General features: G+C 41.2%; 1 protein-coding gene across 1 annotated transcript; it reads right to left on the bottom strand.

Annotated features, from left to right (window-relative positions):
* Positions 1-7,945: 7,945 nt before the first annotated feature.
* Positions 7,946-8,953, bottom strand: GPR119 (G protein-coupled receptor 119). Its single transcript, XM_036305873.1, has one exon. It carries the CDS (start codon positions 8,951-8,953, stop codon positions 7,946-7,948), a length of 1,008 nt encoding a protein of 335 aa, XP_036161766.1.
* Positions 8,954-19,965: the final 11,012 nt, after the last annotated feature.

The raw sequence follows: 19,965 nt of genomic DNA, 5'->3' as shown, positions 1-19,965 counted from the left end.
AAATAATATTTAAAGGGACTAAGGACATTGATTGAAATCTTGTTTGGCTCAAAAACAAAACAACACAACTCTCTGTACTGTCTGCTCAATTTATCTGTAAACCAAAAACTTTTCTAAAAAATAAAATCTGTTCATTTAAAAAATGCTCCGAATGAAAGGGTAACACAAAGATAAGCAGGCACTGCTGATTTGCAAAGAAATAATTACTTTCCCAAGTAAAAAACCCAGTATATAAAAAGAATATCAAGAGTTGGTGAAGAAATTGAAACTCTCATACACTTCTGGAGAGGTTGTAAAATGGTGTGGCTCCTTTGGAAGATAGTTGGACAGTTCCTCAAAAGCAAAACATAGAATTTCCATATTGTCCTTGCAGCATTATTCACAATAATGAAAAGGCAGAAGCAACCCAGATGCCCATCAACTGATGAATGGATAAATGAAGAGTAGTATATCCATGCAATAGAGTATTGTTCAGCCATAAAGAGATATGAAATGCTGATATATGCTACAATGTGGACTAACCTTGAAAACATTATAAATGCAAGAAGTCAGACACAAAAGGGCACATATATGATCCCAGTTAAATTAAATACCCAGAATAGGAAAATCCATAAATATAGAAAATAAATTAGTGGTTGCCTATGACTGTGGGGGGCGGGGGGATGAGGTGAGGAGGGACTGATAATGGGTATAAAATTTCATTTTGGGATGAAAATGTTCTAAAATTAGATTATGGTGATGGTTGCACAACTCTGTAAGTATACTAATAGGTGCACTCATGGTATGTAAATTATCTCAATCAGGTATTTATAAAAGCCCAGCATGTATGTGGTTTAGCTTTATTAGGATAGCTAGTGAGGGATTTCAATGAAGCTACTCAATAACAAAATACAGTTTGATTCATATTAACTCCAGATGATTACATGGATTTTTTTTTAATAAGCAAATTCCTCATGTTACCAGCAATCTGAAGATTAAATAACTGACATTTCTGATCTGGAAACTCTAGGTTTGAAGGGATAAAATAGTGATCAAAGTCTGTAGGCTATGTGATGAAAAAACATTCATTTTTTAATTTTTTTTAATTTGAGAGGTTACAGCATTAGAAAACTAATACTACTACTAATAACAACAACACTTATATGGCTATATTATGTGTCAGATACTGTTATAAGTGTATTGTGTTTCTAAAACTCTATTTACATTGCCCAGTTCAGTGGTTTAGTGTCGACCTGTGAACCAGGAGATCGCGGGACATGCTGGGTGTGCAGGAGGCAGCTGATCAATGATTCTCTCACATCATTGATGTTTCCCTCTCTCCCTCTCCTATCTTCTCTGAAATCAATAAAAATATATTTAAAAAAAAAACAATTTACATTCTTCCAACCACCCTATAAAGTAGGTACTATTCTTATTTTTCTTATGAGAAACAAGTTCAGAATGGTAAAATACTTTCGTTCCTAGGAAATGGCAGAACTAGGATTCTAACCTAGGCAGTCTGGCTCATGAGCCCATACTTGTAATGACTATGCTAGAGGTGTACGGACACAGTCTCGTCCAGGGTTACTTAAAGTTTATGGCAGGTGAGCAGTAAAGAATATTGATTTCATTAATTCCCCTATCTTTATAGCACCCTGGGAGAGAGAAGGTCAATAGCTGTGGTTGGTCACTCTTTGACACTTAACTGTAATACTGGACTGAAATTATTTTCTTAGAGACATGCGACTAAATATATGTTTTTTCTCTTATTCTCCACTTTGTACTGCTTTCCCTCTCTTCTTTTTTTGGTCTTTCTTCTCAATGACCTCCTTCATCACTAGCCCACCACACACAGATGAACTTGTTCTTGTCATATGTTATACTATTTTTTGAAGAACTTGGAATTATTGATACAGATGCCACTAGTTTGAAATTTAATAATGTGCACATGGGGCTAGCCTTCTCACTGTCTCTCATCCAGTGCAAAGAAGTGTGTTGTTAGGCTTATAAACAAACTTATGGGAGAAGTAATTAAACTACTATGAACCTGACTATAAGTAATTTTTCATTCACTAAAGCATATCACATAAGGGACAACACTTTCGTTAGCCTAGCCCAATCAGAATATTACATGTAAATTAGAGTAATGATATTGCTTCTTAAAAAACAAATGTCTTCATATCTTCTCAGAATGGCCACTCTCCATTAATCTCAATTCCTAAGGTTTCACTAAAGGATATTTCTTCTCTTTATTCAGTGTCATAGCATCAAAATTCAGATTTATTTTGGGCTGTGCCTAACTCATTATAAACATTCATTGTGCATACTTGTCTGTCCCATTCATTTAGTAAATAAGATAAACAATTTAACACATCATTGTGTAAAACTACTAAGGGGCCTGGTAATCTTAAAGTAGTAGTTGGAATTTTGGATTATGAGTCTGGTTTTCACATTTGAAATAACCTCTAGCCATTCAGCTATAATTGCCTGGTTTAGTTTTCTCACTTTTTAACCCATCTCTGAGATGACATGACACCAGTTTGCTTTTATGTGGGAAGTATTTTAGTATTTGTTAAATGGCCCAGTGGGCAAATCTGCAAAAATATTATGAGTGATAAAAGCGCAATGAACAGTTTTGTAAGACAGTGTGGCATTTTACTGGGCCAATGAGTGTGTTATCTCAGTGTGTTTATCAGCTTTTTAGTACCTAATGTCAACACAATTGAGACAGAACTGGAACTGGTGTAGATTTATTATAGTAAATGGGAAATATGACACAATCACAAACCTAAAGAAATAAGAGACCCCCCCCCTCAGGCTTTTGGTTTTACAAATGAATCCTGCCCGACTCACTGTATAGAGGTGTTTTGAAAAGAAAAAAAACAACAGGAACTGCTTTGTGCATTGAAACAGACTCTGAGACCCTAAACAGCTGCACTGGTCGTTTCTAGGACTCCTCATGAGAGGGCTCTTTGAGCTCAGTGGCTGATTATGGTCCCAACAGCTTGTAAATCCAGTGGACATATGGTTGGGTAGTAGCATGTTAAGCTTTCATGAACTTTACCCTGCCATAGGTGATCCATTAGATGAGCACACCTTTCCTTTTCAGCAAGGCTGTGAGACTACGGCTTCGAGACTTAACTGCATCAAAACTTGTCTCCTGACTCCATGTGATCATGTTTTTATATTCTCATGCCTTAGCATTTGATGGTATTGTACAAAACAACTACCTCAGAAAATTTTAAGAGTGAAAACACATTGAAATCAATACTTGGATATCATACAATGCTATATTGATGATCTAGTTGTACTGTGAGGACTGTTCTTAGGTACTGTGTCCCATTAGTTCAGATTTCTAAATTTGCAGATTAACTCTAGCAGCAGGGCATATCAATAGGTTTCCTTTTGTAAATACCAACTAGGTAATCTCCTTCAGTATGGTTTATGGAAGCCATGCACTTTCAGGAAGCCATGCACTTTTTTTTTAGATATTCATATCAGTGTAGTGTGTTCATTTATAACTCACTTTTCATTTTTGTTAGCAAATATCCTAGGGAAACATTACACTTCAAGAAATTCCAGCAAAAATATAAATCAGAATTCTTATAAATGTTTAATGCTCCTTGACCTAGTAATATTGCTTTGGAGAATTTATCCAAAGGCATTAAACAGACATGTCAAATATTACAGAAGGATATTGTGGTATTATAACAGTGAAAAATTGGAAATAACATAAATGTACAACTATAGGGAAAAGGTTAAAATATATACTTATGTTGAAAAAACAACCTTTACAAGTCATATTTTTGAAGAAAACAATGACAGAAAAATACACAATATAAAGCTAAGTGAAGAGAACAGATGAAAGAGAATAACAGTGATCATTTCTGGATGATACAATTATGGATAACTGTATTTTCAAAATTTTCTAAAATGAACAAAAACTGCTATTATAATCAGAGAAGAATAATGAAAATCATATGTACATCAATATATATCTCTAACAAATCCCAGCAAAGCTGGGGCAGTTTTAATACCTAGCTCTGAATAATGAATGTTTGTGGGGTACGTAAACAGATAAATAGACAGATAAATGAATGAATGACAGTTGACACTTGTAGGTACCATAATTGAGTTTATGTGACTGCAGAAATAACAAATAAATATTTTTTAATTAAAATGAGATTTCAGATCAGCCAGCGGTTTGAAGGATGACATAGGGGTTACTGAAGGAGTCACAAAATGAGTGGCTGACAGCAGCCAAGGAGTTGTGGTCAAGTCTTAGGTCCATTGCTGTTCTTGCTGGCCAGCTACCGACACCATTTTTCCTCTTGTTCTATTTGTGTCTTTGAAATTTCTCTCATGCATGCTGATTTCACTGGTCTATATTCAGTTTGGCCATTTACTGAGAGAATGAAATCAAAATCATGAGTTCATTTCCCGTTTGAACCATGTACATGTCTTCATATAGAAAAAGATATTCCAAGGCTAACTCCGGCTGGCCAACTCTCAGAGATGGGCTTATTGGTCATGTGGACAAGCAGGTGAGTGTGGGTAGATTAGGGAAACCTGCCTCTAACACTTATGAGACCACCCAAAATGCCCCTGCACAGAGTGCTTTGTGTTCTTATGTTCTTGAAAGTAGTCCTCTGAAACTGGTATGCTTTGTATAATGTTAGCTACTTGAGAAGTCAGTATAAAACTTAGTCATGTCACAATTTTTATAACAAATTCACAATAAGCTGTTCATGGAAGCTACATGGGACTGATTGAACTACATTTCATCATATAAGGTCTTAATATCTTTTGGCTATTTTGATCAAATTGCTAAACTGAATCTGGCCTTTTTGCATGTCCATCCAGAGACAACACTGAATGCATGAATGAAATCTAAATGATTCTTCTCCAGTGCATTCCCTTATCTGTGAAGGGGCCTGCGTCAAAGAAAGCCATTAGACTTTGATATAGCATTCTGTATCTTTGCTCTTGGTGGCTTTTTAAATGCAGTGTTTTTCATTGCAGTTACTCTTAAGCCCAAGTGGATGATTATAGTGCCTTGCTTGTATCTGCTCTGCCTTGATCCTGCTAAGATATTCGATTTACTGTTTGTGTTTTTCAACCCGAGTCACCTCTCATCATTCATTTTTTTTTTTTTTAAAACAACCTTACTTAGGGATTGAGGAATTCACAGCTCTGAACTGTGAATTTACGTATGTTCAAAATTGTTCTTGTCCTGGAGGTCATAATATCTACAGATATGATGGACTCCCTTAAATTGGCCAGCTGGATGTTTTATTCAGGATTTTTAAGCAAGAGGGAGAGAACATTTTCTAAGCACTAACAGTGTGCTGTAGTTTACTAGGCATTTTTTACATACATTATCAGAGTTAGTCCTCACTATGACCAAATAAGGTAGGCATTATTACCACAGTTTTACAAATGAGTAGACTGCAGCTTTGAGAATTTAAATGGCTGATCATAATTTGAACGCTGATCTATGGGACTTCAAAGTCTGTGATTTTTTTCCACTGCACATACCGACTCCCAGGGATAAAGGGTTTCTTAAACGGAACTTAATAACACCATAAACACCTAGCTTCTCTTCAGCTCCTGCCTTTCTCCTGTAACTAATTTCCATTATACTTTGTGTTACCTTGACAAGATCAGTCCTTTGCAGCAAGGCCAAGAAATTAAGCTTTGAACCACTAATAAGGAGGGTAGTCACTTGAGCTGGCTTTCAATTTTGTCCAAAAACTCAGTTAGTTTGTGTTTTACCTAGTTCCCAATAACTCATAATCCAATCCAAGGGTGTTCCTTATTGCTGGCATAACTGGTCCTCGCTGGGTGCTCAATACTTCAATGCATGTTGGCTTCCATCATCCCCTCTAGAGCCAAAAAATTTCTTCAGTTGTAGGAACATAAAACCTACCATGGTGAAGGCAAGCACAGTCTTCCCCTGGACCAGAGTGGTAAGCAAAGCAACTGACAAAAGATCTCCCAAAGGAGGGTTTATGTATTAGAATAAATTAGTGAGAAACAGGCCATTTGTGAAGGTAAAGGTTGAAAACAGAGAGAAAGGAATTTTTGAGAGTATAGAAATTGTAAGGAATGATCATTAACCTCTGAACAACTTAAGGAAAGCAAGTTAGGAGTTCATCTAAGACTGAAGGGGAATTAAAAGCCAAGTGCAAAGTATCCAAGTTCCCAGGCCATCATTTTAGAGATACAGAGAGGTTAACCTTCCAAGGCTGTTTTGGTACCAAATCCCAGACAAATTCATCCATACTGTTGAGGTTTCTTCTTGCCCTCTTTTGTCTATTCTGCTTTCTAGGGAGATAATCTAGTTTAGGGCCTTAAGTGACAAACTTTCTAGGAATCCACTGTGGAGACCAGGAGATTGAGGAGAGGGTTACATGGAAGCTCAGGCAGGCTGAGTTTAGTTCCCAGGTTTCTTCCCCACTCTGTTCTTGAATTTTTGCTGCTAGGGTTGCCGAGAGGGAACCTGCGCATAATTCCCAGATTCCAACAGTCATTTTCTGTACCCACAGAAAGCAGAAAGAGGCACCTGCTCCCCAGCTGGTCTCCTGAGCCATTGTGGAGACATCCTTTTATGCAACTGAGTTTCTTAGGAAAATGAAAGTTTGGGAGTAAATGGAAGAAATTCAAGGTCTAGAGATCAAAGTGGGTCTAGTGTAAAGAGTTTGGTAGTGCCTTTCTTGATACTGACCCCTTTTCCCTTTTTCTCCGTCTCAGAATTTGTGGTTCATCATTGTCATCAGCCAAGTAGCTACAAATTAAGTAAGAGGCCAACTGAGGGGAAGGGGCACCACAGAGTTTGAAAGGTGGTAGATTGGGAGAGTTAATAGAAATAATCACAAGTAGGCTATTTCCCTGAGAAACACTGTCTTGAACACCATGATGTGTGGGAAAAGACACGTTTTAGAATCTAATACAGGTTCCTACATTTTGTGCAAACTCACTAGTTAAAAGGTCTGATTTATATCAGGGGGACAGGACTCCTCACTTTACCAAAGCAATCACTATAATAAAGTTAGAAAGAATAGAATTTCAAACAAACAGAAAAAGAACAGACCTCATTTTTTCTAGCCACTAGCCACATGTGGCTATTGAGCATTTGAAATATTGCTAGTTTGGATTGAGATGTTCTATAAAGGTAAAATGCACACCAAACTTCAAAGATCTAGTGTGCAAAAAATAATGCAATAGTTTTTTAAAATATTGATTACATTGAAATAATGTTTTGGCTGTATTGGATTAAATAAAACATGAATTTCACCTATTTCTTATTTTTTAAACCGATTTAATGTAACTAATAGAACATTTAAAACTATGTATGTGGAAAACAAACTATATATGTGGCTTGCATTATATTTCTATTGGACAGTGTTGTTCTGGTATATTAAAAATAGGGTTTGACTTTTAAGCATCTTTACAGTAGTACATTTCTTTTTAAAAATATATAGTTTTATTGATTTTAGAGAGAGGAAGGGAGAGGGAGAGAGAGATAAAAATATCAATGATGAGAGAGAAACATTGATTGGCTGCCTCCTGCACACACCCTACATCGAGCCCGCAACCCAGGCATCTGCCCTGACGGGGAATCGAACTGTGACCTCCTGGTTCATGAGTTGATGCTGAACCACTGAGCAATACCAGTTGGGCACAATAGAACATTTATTGCTTTAAGTAAGTACACCTATATAGGAGAAACAGACTTATTGCAAGAGAAGGACACACAAATGGAGATTTGCAAATGGGGAAATTGATTATAGAAGAAAGTCAGCAACCTGTCTCAGTTACCTCTTAGTCTGGGGTGAGGGGTTATGGGGTAATGATCAATTGCCTGAAATAAGTGCTTCCATTCCCCTAGTTCCATCTGATCTCCTGGTTGGGACCCAGAGAGAGGAGGGAAAGGGCATTTTGAAACTTTTTTCACCTTACCGTTTTAGCCATCAAGCTGTGGGTGAGAGATAGTGGCAATGTGACAGGAACTTTCCCTCGACACATCTGGGCCACCATCCCTGGCCAAGAAAAGGAGGAAGAATGAAGCGAGCCCTTTCTTCACTCCCAGGGCCATCTGGTAGAGCTGCTGCCGCACCTCCTTCTGCCAATAGGCGTAGATGAGTGGGTTGAGCAGGGAGTTGCCCACACCAAGCAGCCACAGGTACCGTTCCAGTACTAAATAGAGGTGGCACTCTTGGCAGGCCACCTGCACAATGCCAGTGATAAGGAATGGGGTCCAGGACAGAGTGAAGCTCCCAATGAGAACAGCCACAGTGCGGACAGCCTTGAAGTCGCTGGGAGTCCGTGGGGGCCGGTAAGCTCCAGCTGTGGCTCCTGCATGTTCCATCTTCCGGATCTGTTGGCTGTGCATAGAGGCAATCTTGAGCATGTCACAGTAGAAGAACACAAAAAGGAGCAGGGCTGGGAAGAAGCCAGCGCAGGAGAGTGTCAGCACAAAGCGCGGGTGAAACACAGCGAAGAAGCTGCAGGGCCCCTGGTAGGTGGTCTGCTGGAATATGGGGACTCCAAGTGGGAGGAAGCCAATGACGTAAGACACCAACCACAGCCCAGCAATGCAGGCTCCAGCCACAAACCCATTCATGATCTGGAAGTAGCGGAGAGGCTGCTTGATGGCAAGGTACCTGTCAGAGGCAATCAGCATGACTGTGAGGACAGAAGCAGCTGCGGAGGAAGTGACAAATGCCATCCGAAGACTGCACAGGGTCTTCTGTGTGGGCCGAGCTGGGTTGGAGAGCTGGTCAGTGACTAGGCCAGAAATCGCCACGCCAAGCAAGGTGTCAGCCACAGCCAGATTCAAGGTGAAGCAAAGACTAACGCCATCATTCCTGTGGATCAACAACAGCTCAGCCACGGCCACTAGTGCATTAGCAGCAATGATGAGGGACGCCAGGACAGCAAGGATCACTCCAAATGGGAAAGATGACTCCATGTCTGGAAGTGGCAGGATTTCCACTTACCAAGGCATGCTGGCTCTCTAGCTCAATTTCTCATGGGCTGGAGGAGAAGAAGCTGTGGATTCAGAGCTACAGCACAATTCTGGCCATCACTGGCAGTCCAGGCTGGCAGCTTGTCATCTTTGGGATCCTGCTGGTTATTAAGAATCACTCATTCTTCCCTTTTCAGTCCTCAGCCTCTTGCTTCTCCAGCTCTCTGAAGGCAGCAATCCCTGTGCAGACCTCCCCTGAGCCCTGAGTTAGTCCCTCCCCCTCCAACAACCAAGTTACTAGACAACTCGAAAGTACCTGGTGCACACTCTCACCAGACTCTCTCTCCTTTCACTGATGCTTCACAGACGATGGAGGGACTGGAGCATTCAGTAGATCTCCTGTCTGGCAGATGATACAATTGACTAACCACACCTTTTCTTCCTCCACAGCCTAATGTTAAATTTCCACTTCTTTTCTTCCTCAATCTCAAGCTTAACAACTAATCTCAGCTTAATCAAGCACTTACTCAGTAACTAATTCTCAGTTACTATAATGACTGCTTTTAATGAAAGCAAGATGATCATAATCAGTTAAAGTGGGAAGTGAGGGCAGGCAAGCTATTTCAGGGCTCAGCAGACTTCCAGGGGATTTATCATATATTTAAGCTGTTTCTTATCTTTTGCTTCCTAACACCGAAGATTCTAATTTTCTCAAACAGGGTGTGCTGTTTCCCTCTTTCTCATCCCTCGGAATTCAGTCAGTTTGGGATTTAGAAGGGAGGGAAAAATAAAGCTGAGAACTGTAAATAGCATTCATTTTGTTTAGAATATAGCCTGTCCCTGTCTACTAGTAAGGCTGTGTCTGTGGGATATACTCACTGAAAATTTTTCTGCACCATGTCAGACCATGTTTCTGGTCATGAGTAGTGGCTGCCAGCCTTGCCTTTATCTTATGACCTTGCCTTTCTTTAAAATTTGTTTAAAATAGATTTTTATTGATTTCAGAGAGAAAGGGAGAGGGAAAGAGAGAATAGAAACATCAATGATGAGAGAGGATCATTGATTGGCTGCCTCCTGCAACTCCACACTGGAGATTCAACCCACAACCCGGGCAAGTGCCCTGATGGAGAATCAAACCGTGACCTCCTGGTTCATAGGTTGACCCTCAACCATTGAGCCACACCAGCTGGGCTAACCTTGCCTTTCTTGATCTTTGTCTTTCTTGATTCTGTAGACCTAAGATATATCTGGGACAGGAGAAGAGGAGGTGGACTGCATTCTAGAAAGTGTCTGCTCTAATGTTTGTGGAATTTTCCATTTCCCAGGGATAGAGTTAGGCCAAAGGGTGACAGTGTTGTTGAGGCAGGTGAGATAGGCTCAGAAAGGGCAGCTGTGTAGGTCACTCTTATTTTAGGTTGTATATCCATTTGCGCAGGTACATTAGAACTAACCTTTTGCCTGCTGCTCTCTTCTTGGATACCAAGAAAAGAGGGGTGGGGAGAAGAGTGGTTATAAGCTTATTTACACAGTTCAGGTGACAGCACAAATGGGAAAGGTTATTTTAAGTGAGGGAGTGGAGCAAGGTGCAGAGTTGGAGGCAAATATATTCAGATGTTTTGACAGACTAAGTGGGCCTTTGGCAGATGTTTCTCCTACAAAGGATCAGAAAGGCTGTGGCGAGGGGACTTGGTATTTCAGTTGCCAGCCTGAGTACTGTTCTTATTCTTGTTACATCCATTAGAAGGCTGATTTCAGTTGCTTGGCACCTGGCTTAATTTTATACGTGGATCTAAGGTGTGCTTTTGTTTTCCCAGCCCTAGACTCCATTCATGGAGTCAAGATGGCCCAAGATGCTCAAACTTGAGAGTGCATCAGAATCTCCTATGGGGCTTGGGCTTCATCCCCAGAATTTGGGATTCATTAGGTCTGTGGTGGGCCTGAGAATCTGCATTTATAACCACTTCCTAGGTCAGTGGTCGGCAAACTCATTAGTCAACAGAGCCAAATATCAACAGTACAACGATTGAAATTTCTTTTGAGAGCCAAATTTTTAAAACTTAAACTATATAGGTAGGTAAATTGTTATTAACTTAATTAGGGTATTCCTAAGCTGGCATTTGCTAAAAACATCCTCTCCCTTTCCCTCTCTCTTGTCCTTAACTGGAATCAAACCTGAGGCCCTTCAATCCGCCGACCAAAGCTCTATCCACTCAGCCAAACCAATCTGTGCTCTTCTCCTCTCTCTCTCTCTTTTTTTTTTTTTTTTTTTTTAGGGGATAAGGCAGAGGGTTTGGAAGCTGTACCAAAAGGAGGGATAAAGAGCTCTACTTGCACACAGAGCAGTCCAAGTAAGACCCCAGAGGCTTGAAATAGTGTACAAGTTGGGGAATTATGATGTGTTCTAACCATAAAGTGAAAGAAACGATGGAAGGAGATGAGGTTGGAGAAAGGGGTCCCAGGCTGTCCTCACATGGCAGTCATTACAAAGCCTCTCTTTTCCACACTCCCTCTTCATTCTCTTTCTCCCTTTCACCAGGTTCACCTATTTGCTTTAAAATAACCCCTCAATTGAAAACAATTCAGGCCTTACTCAGGATTTTCATCTTTATCCTGAGAACAATAGGAAACCATTTGGCAGACTTAATTAAATGAGTGGTCAGAGCAGGTTTTCTTTTTCAGTTTATTCTCCTTGTTATATTGAGAATGGTCTGAGAAGGAATGGTCAAGAAAACTTTGGGCAGAGCAGTCAGATGGTGATAGGTAAGAGAGATCATGGGGAACTGAAGTGGTGGTAGCAATAAGATAGAAGGAGTATTGGACAGGTGTGGAAAGTATTTCTAAGGTAGAATCGATAGGTCTTGCTGATGGGTTGAATGATCTTTTACCCTCTCTGCATCCACCCCCTTGGGCATTTAACTTTGAAGTGTCCTCTGCCTCTGTCTCTGGACTTGACCATGTGCCTGGCTTTGGGTAATAGAATGAAGCAGAAGTGCAAGTATGGTGCTTCTAAGTCTACAACTCGAGAGGCCTTGCTCTTTCTTGTGTTTCTGTCATCTCCATGAGGACATTCCTGAGGTAGCCTACTGGCATGGAACAGATACGTGGCAGAGACTTGAAGTGCCCAGTCAGCCCAGTTGGGACTCGTCTAGGTGATGCTGATGCTACTGGTTCAGAACCACTTTGAGAACCACTGCTCTACTGAAATGATTCTTAACCTCAGCTGTGTAGTGGAATCACTTGGTAATTCCAAAACTACTGAAATTTGGGCCACACACCAAGAGATTCTACTTTCATTAGTCTGGGATATGACCTATGCATCTGGGGTTTCAAAAGTTCCTCAATTCAATATTCAGGCATAGGTGAGAACTACTGTCCAATGGCAAAAACACAGGCTTTAGAGTCAGGAGACCAGGGGTCTGGCCTGATACTATCTGTGATTTTGCTTGGCCAAATAATTTCACCTCTCTGACTTAGATTTGACCTCCTCATATGTATCATTGGGGCAATAATAGCTACATGACAGGGTTGCAGGGGTGATAAAATGAGTATGATGGATGTGAAAGGGCTTCATAAACTGTAAAACATTACACAGGTATTTTTATTGCATGTCTTCTAGTCTCTTGCTGAAGTATTTATCAGATCAGGTATTCGTATGACATGAGATATTGGTAGAAATACAGAATTTCAGGTCTGACCCAAGACCTACTAAAGCAGAGCTTCATTTAAATAAGATTTCCAGGTGATCTATATACACATTAAGGTTGTACTTTTCTGTTTCTCACTCTCAGGTGCCTGGTTGTATTAGTTTTCTTTCCTGCTATAACAAATTGCCACAAACTTAGTAGCTTAAACAACACAAATTTAAGTTCTCCAGGTGAGAAGTCCAAAAAAAGGGGCTCAACTCAAGGTGTTGGCAGGGCTGCATTCCTTTAGGAGGCTCTAGGGGAGGATAACTTGCTTGCTTTTTCAGCTTTTAGATGCTGGGTACCTTCCTTGGCTCATGGCACATCACTTTGATTTCTGATTCTTTAGTCACAACTCCTTCTCTGACTCTGATCCTCCTTCCTCCCTCTTTAAGGACCCTTGTGGTTAGATTGAGTCTTCCTGGATAATCCGTTTCTTCCCCATCCAAGACCCTTAAGTTAAAGTACCTTTTGCCATGTAAAGTAAAATATTTACAGGTTCTGGGTATTAGGACATGCACATCTTTGAGGGGGGGGAGCATTATTCTGCCTACCATATCACTATTCTCTGCTGCCAGGACTCTTCTCCCTCCACCCCATAACAGATGCTTTTCTCAGTATGCTATTTCTTTGCCCATACCCTAAACATTTATTTATTTTTCTTTAACCATAAACACTTCCCTGTTTCTGTCTTGTCCTCTCAGTAATCCATAACCTGATTCAAACTAGTATAAGCAGCCTTGTAAAATATTGAGCTCCCTGTCATTGGGAGTATGCAAGCAGAGGCTGAATGCTCACCTGCCTGGAGGACCTTTGATGGAATTCCTGTAGTGGTGCAAAACATCATTACTCCCACTGAGTTGTCTTTCAGTCCCTACACAATCTGTTTTTGATGGGACCCTGGAGTCTTTTCTCTCCCTCAGCTCCGCCCCTTCTCTCTTAGCTACCTCCACTTCTATATCAGCCTTGGTCTTTTATGCTCCTTTTCTGACACTACCACATGGTTTCAACTGTGCATCCTAGGTGTGTGCCCATACAGTGAGGTCAAGACTACAGAGAGTGTGGTTCCTTCTTGGGAGGTTGGTGGCTGGAGCTTACAGTCCAGCTCCACTGGAGTTGGCTTAGGGCTTTCAGAGTCTCTGGAATGGAGTGTCAACAAGGCAAACAAATGGGGGGTTGAGAAAGGGAAGGAAGAAAAGGATGAGAGGGTTTATTCTCTGGTCAAACTATCCCATAATGAATGCATTAAAGGCTAGTCATACTGGATTGTCACCAAACATGCAAAAGGGTGCTTCATCCACCCTGAGGGCATGGGGCTGAGGACTGGAGGTTTTGACTGGAATGGGAATGGAGGAGACACCTGGCTTCAACACAGCCCACCTTCAGAGCCAGGCCCCCGGAAAAGGAGCTCTAGGAAGACATCCAAGGCAAGTTGTGCCTGATTTCTCATGGTTCCTAGACCAGCCATTTGCCTGTGATGGTTTAGCTGTATCTTGCCTAAGGACAAAGGCAGCAGTGACATTTAATATTTTTTTCTGAATGACTAGACTCTTACATCCATTACTATGAAATATTACGTAACTGTGTGAAAAATATGGGATAAGGTTTATACGTCCTGACACAGAGAGACCTCCAAGCTATATTGTTGATTGATAAATCAAGTCACACATCAATATATAGAGTCTGGGCTCACTTATGAAAATAAAACCCCCAAACCCATCTATATGTGTGTATAAATACATAGAAAGAAGATTGTTAATAGACAGTGAATATTTTTTAGGAGGGGAGTGGGATTGGTGAGGGGGTGAAGACTCATTGTCACAATTTACTTTGAATACTTTCTGACTTGTTATATATTTTCATAGTGAGAATATAGTCAAGTAATTTCAAAAGAAAAAAAAAAACCTCAAACTCCCCCTCCCTATTCTAGCTTAGTCATTAATTTGGAAAGGTCTTTTACAGACCACACAAAAATGCAGTGTATATTTATATATGTATTTGTAGATATATTTATATACATGTGTATATATTTATGTGTGCATATATAGTTACCTATATTTATATATTTTTGCTCATATTTTTACTTGTGTGTGTGTACTGAGAGAACGGGTAGGGTAAGATAGGGTGGGAGAATCAGTATTTGAGGCTTTAGTCTCTCCTTGAAGTGGGAGGTACTTTGAGGAAACAGACCTAGCCTTCTGGGGCATCTGAACCTTCTTGTAGCAATGATGATACCAGCTAACATTTGTGGGGCCCTTAAGTGCTGAGTACTGTGCTAAATATACAACATGGATCCTTGTTTCATCCTCACAACATTTCTAATACCTCAATTTTACAGTTGAGGAAAACAAGGCACACAGAGTGGGTAAATTATTTGCCCAAGGTCACACAGCTTGTGAGCCATAGGTATCAGAAATTGGCACACAGGCCATCAGCTTGTGTAGGACAGCCATTAAGAGTTTGTCCTATCTCATATCAACCATAGAGATCACATGTTGTCCTCTTTTCCTGCCAGTTATGTGCTTCTGTGCCTTTGCACATCCTATTACCTGTGACCTTCAACGTGACACTTTTATGCTTTGGGTTTTTTAAAAATACATTTTTATTGATTTTAGAGAGGAAGTGTGAGAGAGAGAGAGATAGAAACATCAATGATGAGTGAGAATCATTGACCCACTGCCTTCTGCATAACCCACACTGGGGATTGAGCCTGCAACCTGGGCATGTGCTCTGACCAGGAACTGAACCGTGATCTCCCAGTTCATAGGTCAATGCTCAATCACTGAACCACACCGGCTGGGCATATGCTTTGGGTTTTTGTTTTTTTTAAGGTGCTTGCGCTGAGATTAAGTAGAAGCCATTTTTTTTGGTTGTCGCTAAAGCCCAGTGATTGTGGGAAATGAGGATAATTTTTACCCTAAGCCCAAGGAAATATATAAATCTGGATTCATATATACTTCTCCATTTGTCTTCCTGCTCCTTCTTTCCATTCTTGCCATTGCCTCTCTTATTTAGTACTTCTTTATCTTCATCTGCACTATGTTTATGATCTCTTAACTGCTCGTTCTGTTTCTCCCCATGCTGACATCCTTCTTCTAGCATGTTTATTGAGTGCTTACTCCATGCCAGTTACTATGCTTGGAAAGAGCTTTTCATACATTCAAGTAACATCTTGGGAGCTCGATGTTATTATCCCCAGTTTACAAATGAAGATAAGGCAAAAGGAACTGCCTGAGATTATGCAATGGGGAAGGAGTGACAGATCTGGGATTGAAATCCAGTTATCCTCACTCCTAGTCTAACGGTCTTTTTGCTACTCATGTCGCAGAAGACTGGGTGTGGTAGGGTGAAAAATGCCCCCCAAAGATATCCATGTTCTAATCCCTGTAACCTGTGAATATGTTACCTTACGTGGCAAAAGGGCCTTGGCTGTTGTGATTAAGGCTCTTGAGATTGGAGATTATCCTGGATTTTCTGGGTGGGCCCAATGATACAATCATAAGGGTCCATATAAGGGGAAGGTGGGAGATCAGAGTGAGCAGTATTAGGGTTTATGACCACAGAAGCAAGAATTTGGAGTGATCAAGGAAGGGGCCACAAGCCAAAGATTGCAGGCGGCCTCTAGAAGCTGGAAAAGCCAAGAAACAGATTCTCCCCTAGAGCTTCCAGAAGGAACCAGGCCTGCTGACACTTTGATGTTAGCCAAGTGAAACAGTTCAGATTATTGATTTTGAGAACTGTAAGCTAATAAATTAGTGTTGTTCTAAGTGCTAAGTTTGTGGTAATTTGTTACAGCAGTAACAGGAAACGAATAAACTGAGCTATAGGGTTAACATGAAGAGATAGTTAAAAAAAAACTGTGTCCTGGTTATATTGCTGCTTGGCAGTGCCTACTGACTAAGAGACACTTGGTTGCAATACTACAAAGGTTCCTACTTAGCCAGGAAAGAGAAGCTTGAAGGCCAAAATGCCAATGACCAGGAAGCCCAGCAGAGGGCAGGCACTCTGTAGGGAAAAAGCAATCCTTGGCGAGGCTTTGCTCCCATGTAGCTATATAAACAGGTAGGTCTCTAAAAGGAAAGATCCTTCCAGGCACTTCTGGATTGCTGTGGTTGTGTTGCATCTAGGCCAAGCCTTCATGCAGGCCAGAGGAGCATGGTGAATATGAAAACCTTTTCATTTGCCACTCAGGGTCAGACCTTTTTTGCTCCTTTTATTTATTTACTAGAGGCCCAATGCATGAAATTCGTGCATGGGTAGGGTCCCTAGGCCTGGCTGGCAATCAGGGCTGATCAATGGGGCCACCAGCAGGGTGATGGGGGGCAGGGGGTGCTGGCACTCACCTTGGCCGGCCTGGCGCCACCTGCTCACGAGCCCCACCCCCTGCCACTGCCACCGGTCACCTCCCTCTGCGGGGTGACTGGCAGGGCAATCAGGGGGGCCCCCTGCTGGTATCCACCTTGGCTAGCCTGGGGCCTGCAGGTTGAGCGTCTGCCCCCTGGTGGTCAGTGTGCATCATAGCCATTGGTCGTTCCACCGGTCATTCTGCTGTTTGGGAAATTTGCATATTAGGCTTTTATTATATAGGATATTGTTGGGCTAGTACTTTGAAATCCTTTCCTCTCCTGCAGAGTAGGAGTTGGGTAATGAGGCATACACATTTTTGGTTCATTCCCATGGCTTATGGAATAGAGTGAGGTGAGAGTTGAAAATATATATTCAGTTAATACTTCTTGCATTTTTCATTGAAAGTAGTTTTTGAAGGCTATTCTTCAAAAAAGACTGCACTGAAGGGGTCATGCTAGCCTGAATTGTCTATTGCAGCCTTCCATCTCTCAGCCAGCCATTCCAACTTTTCCCTGAAGAAGAGCTAGTGGTAAAATTTGGGGATTGAAAAAATTTGGGGGTTATAACAATGGCTGGGGGTATTTGGAACATGAGAAGCTTATTATTAATATTAGTAATACCTAAAAAAGAAGAAAACAAAAAAATAAACAAAAAATAAAAAAAATATATTAGTAATACCTTCCTAGGATCAGACAAACTTTACATGCATGATATCATTTAATTCTCATAACATCCCTGTGAAGTGATATTTTCACCAATGCACAAAGAAATTATTGCAGCCAACTAAATCGACAAAGGTTTTACAGCTAGCAAATGGTGGAAGTGGGATTTGAACTCAAGTCTGTCAAGCCTCAGAGTCTACATTCTTCTAACTTGTTACCTGTTCTCTCCAGAAGGTAAGTTGCTGAACAGAGATAGAATAAAAATGTGTGGCATCATCGTATAGCTTTGAAAACTGTGTTCAGCCTCTCAAGGGATGCCAAACCCCAGCACCCATAAGAACAATGCTGCCAGCCAACATGCAATGTCATTGTGGCATGAGCTAAGACAAGCCTGCTCTGTGCTTCATCTCTGAGGGCTTTGCTTGCCCCTCAGCCTGTCTCTCTGACCATCCATTTGCTCTTCACAATAATATGTCTCAATGATCTGGCTTCTCTGCCTCATGGCCCACTCACTCCTTTCCCTAATTTGCACTATCTCCTATTCCCTGGATCAGTGTTTTACCTGGCACTCCTGGTAACTGACTTCTTTACCTTGGTCTCAATATGGCATCCTATGATCTGTCTCAGCAATAGAACACCCAGGAAAAGTCTGACTTAGGATAGTGAAAATGACTGAGAGGAGGATAAAAGCTGACTATATAAGGAATCTTTTAGAGCAATGTTTCTCAACCTTCCTAATGCCGCGACCCTTTAATACAGTTCCTCATGTTGTGGTGACCCCCAACCATAAAATTATTTTCGTTGCTACTTCATAACTGTAATTTTGCTACTGTTATGAATCGTAATGTAAATATCTGATATGCAGGATATATTTTCATTGTTACAAATTGAACATAATTAAAGCATAATGATTAATCACAAAAACAATATGTCATTATATATGTGTTTTCTGATGGTCTTAGGCGACTCCTGTGAAAGGGTCGTTCGACCCCCAAAGGGGTCGCGACCCACAGGTTGGGAACCACTGTTTTAGAGAATAGGGGGTGGGGTACTAGACTTTGGCCTATCGAGTGCCTACTCTGTATGTATCTGCTTAGATGCAATTGTGATTACCATTTTGGAACTTCTGCTCTGGGCAGGCTCCTGTCATCCCTTGAATATTCTTTTCCATTCAGCTCCATTTAGATCGGCCTAGCTCTACTCCTCATCACACCTGCTCTGTTTGTTCTACTCAGTTCAGTTCAGCATGCATGCTCCATAGACCTGCATGCCAATGGGGACTTCACATTATGAATTTAGAGTAAATGTGATTTGTGATGACAGGTAGATTCCACTTGGACTAGAGCCATACACTCCTCAGCAACTTCTTCTCTATTCTGTCCGTTTCTTCCTTGCAACTAGATCATGCCTTTTAAGTCAGTTTATCAAAAACTTTGGCAGCTTCTGAAATGTGTGCTGCTTGAGGTATGGCAAACTGCTGTTTTGGCCTGGCCAGTGGAGGAAGGGTGAAAAATGATAGCCAGGTGGTATGAGAACATTTCTTGTGTGTTTTCTAGAAGGCATACTTCCCCCTGGCCTCCTCCTCCTCAAGAGTTTGGGATACTCTATCCAGCTCCTCAGGTTGCTACCTAAATGTCAGATTGCTGGGAGCAAGCAGCTGTGCCGGGCCTAGAGGGGAGTCCATGGGGGTGCTGTTGTGCTTCCAGTTCATGCACGTTTTCCTGCAACAGCTTCCTGCTAAGCTTTGCAAACTGCTCCAAATTATCTGTGGATGACAGTATTCACAGATAATCCTTAGATGCTCTAAAGCAGTGGTCTTTGGCTGTTGTTTATGAACCATGGAACCTTTTTATTTTATTTTTTAATATTTTTTATTGATTTCAGAGAGGAAGGGAGAGGGAGTGAAAGAAACACCAATGATGAGAAACTTTGATTGGCTGCCTCCTGCACGCCCTCTACTGGGGATCAAGCCCACAAGCCAGGCAAGTGTCCTCACCAGGGATTGAATGGTGATCTCCTGGTTCAAAGGTCGATGCTCAACCACTGAGCCATGGTGGCTGGGCACATAGAACCTTTTTAGAATCGGATGTAAGCCATAAATAAAATATTTAATTAGGCCGAAACCGATTTGGCTCAGTGGATAGAGCGTCGGCCTGCGGACTGAAGGGTCCCAGGTTCGATTCCGGTCAAGGGCATGTACCTGGGTTGCGGGCACATCCCCAGTAGGAGATGTGCAGGAGGCAGCTGATCGGTGTTTCTCTCTCATCGATGTTTCTCACTCTCTATCTCTCTCCCTTCCTCTCTGTAAAAAATCAATAAAATA

This window comes from Myotis myotis, unplaced genomic scaffold (assembly GCF_014108235.1).
Source record: "Myotis myotis isolate mMyoMyo1 unplaced genomic scaffold, mMyoMyo1.p scaffold_m19_p_4, whole genome shotgun sequence".
Classification (NCBI taxonomy): domain Eukaryota; kingdom Metazoa; phylum Chordata; class Mammalia; order Chiroptera; family Vespertilionidae; genus Myotis; species Myotis myotis.
This window is presented reverse-complemented; position numbering and strand designations above follow the sequence as displayed.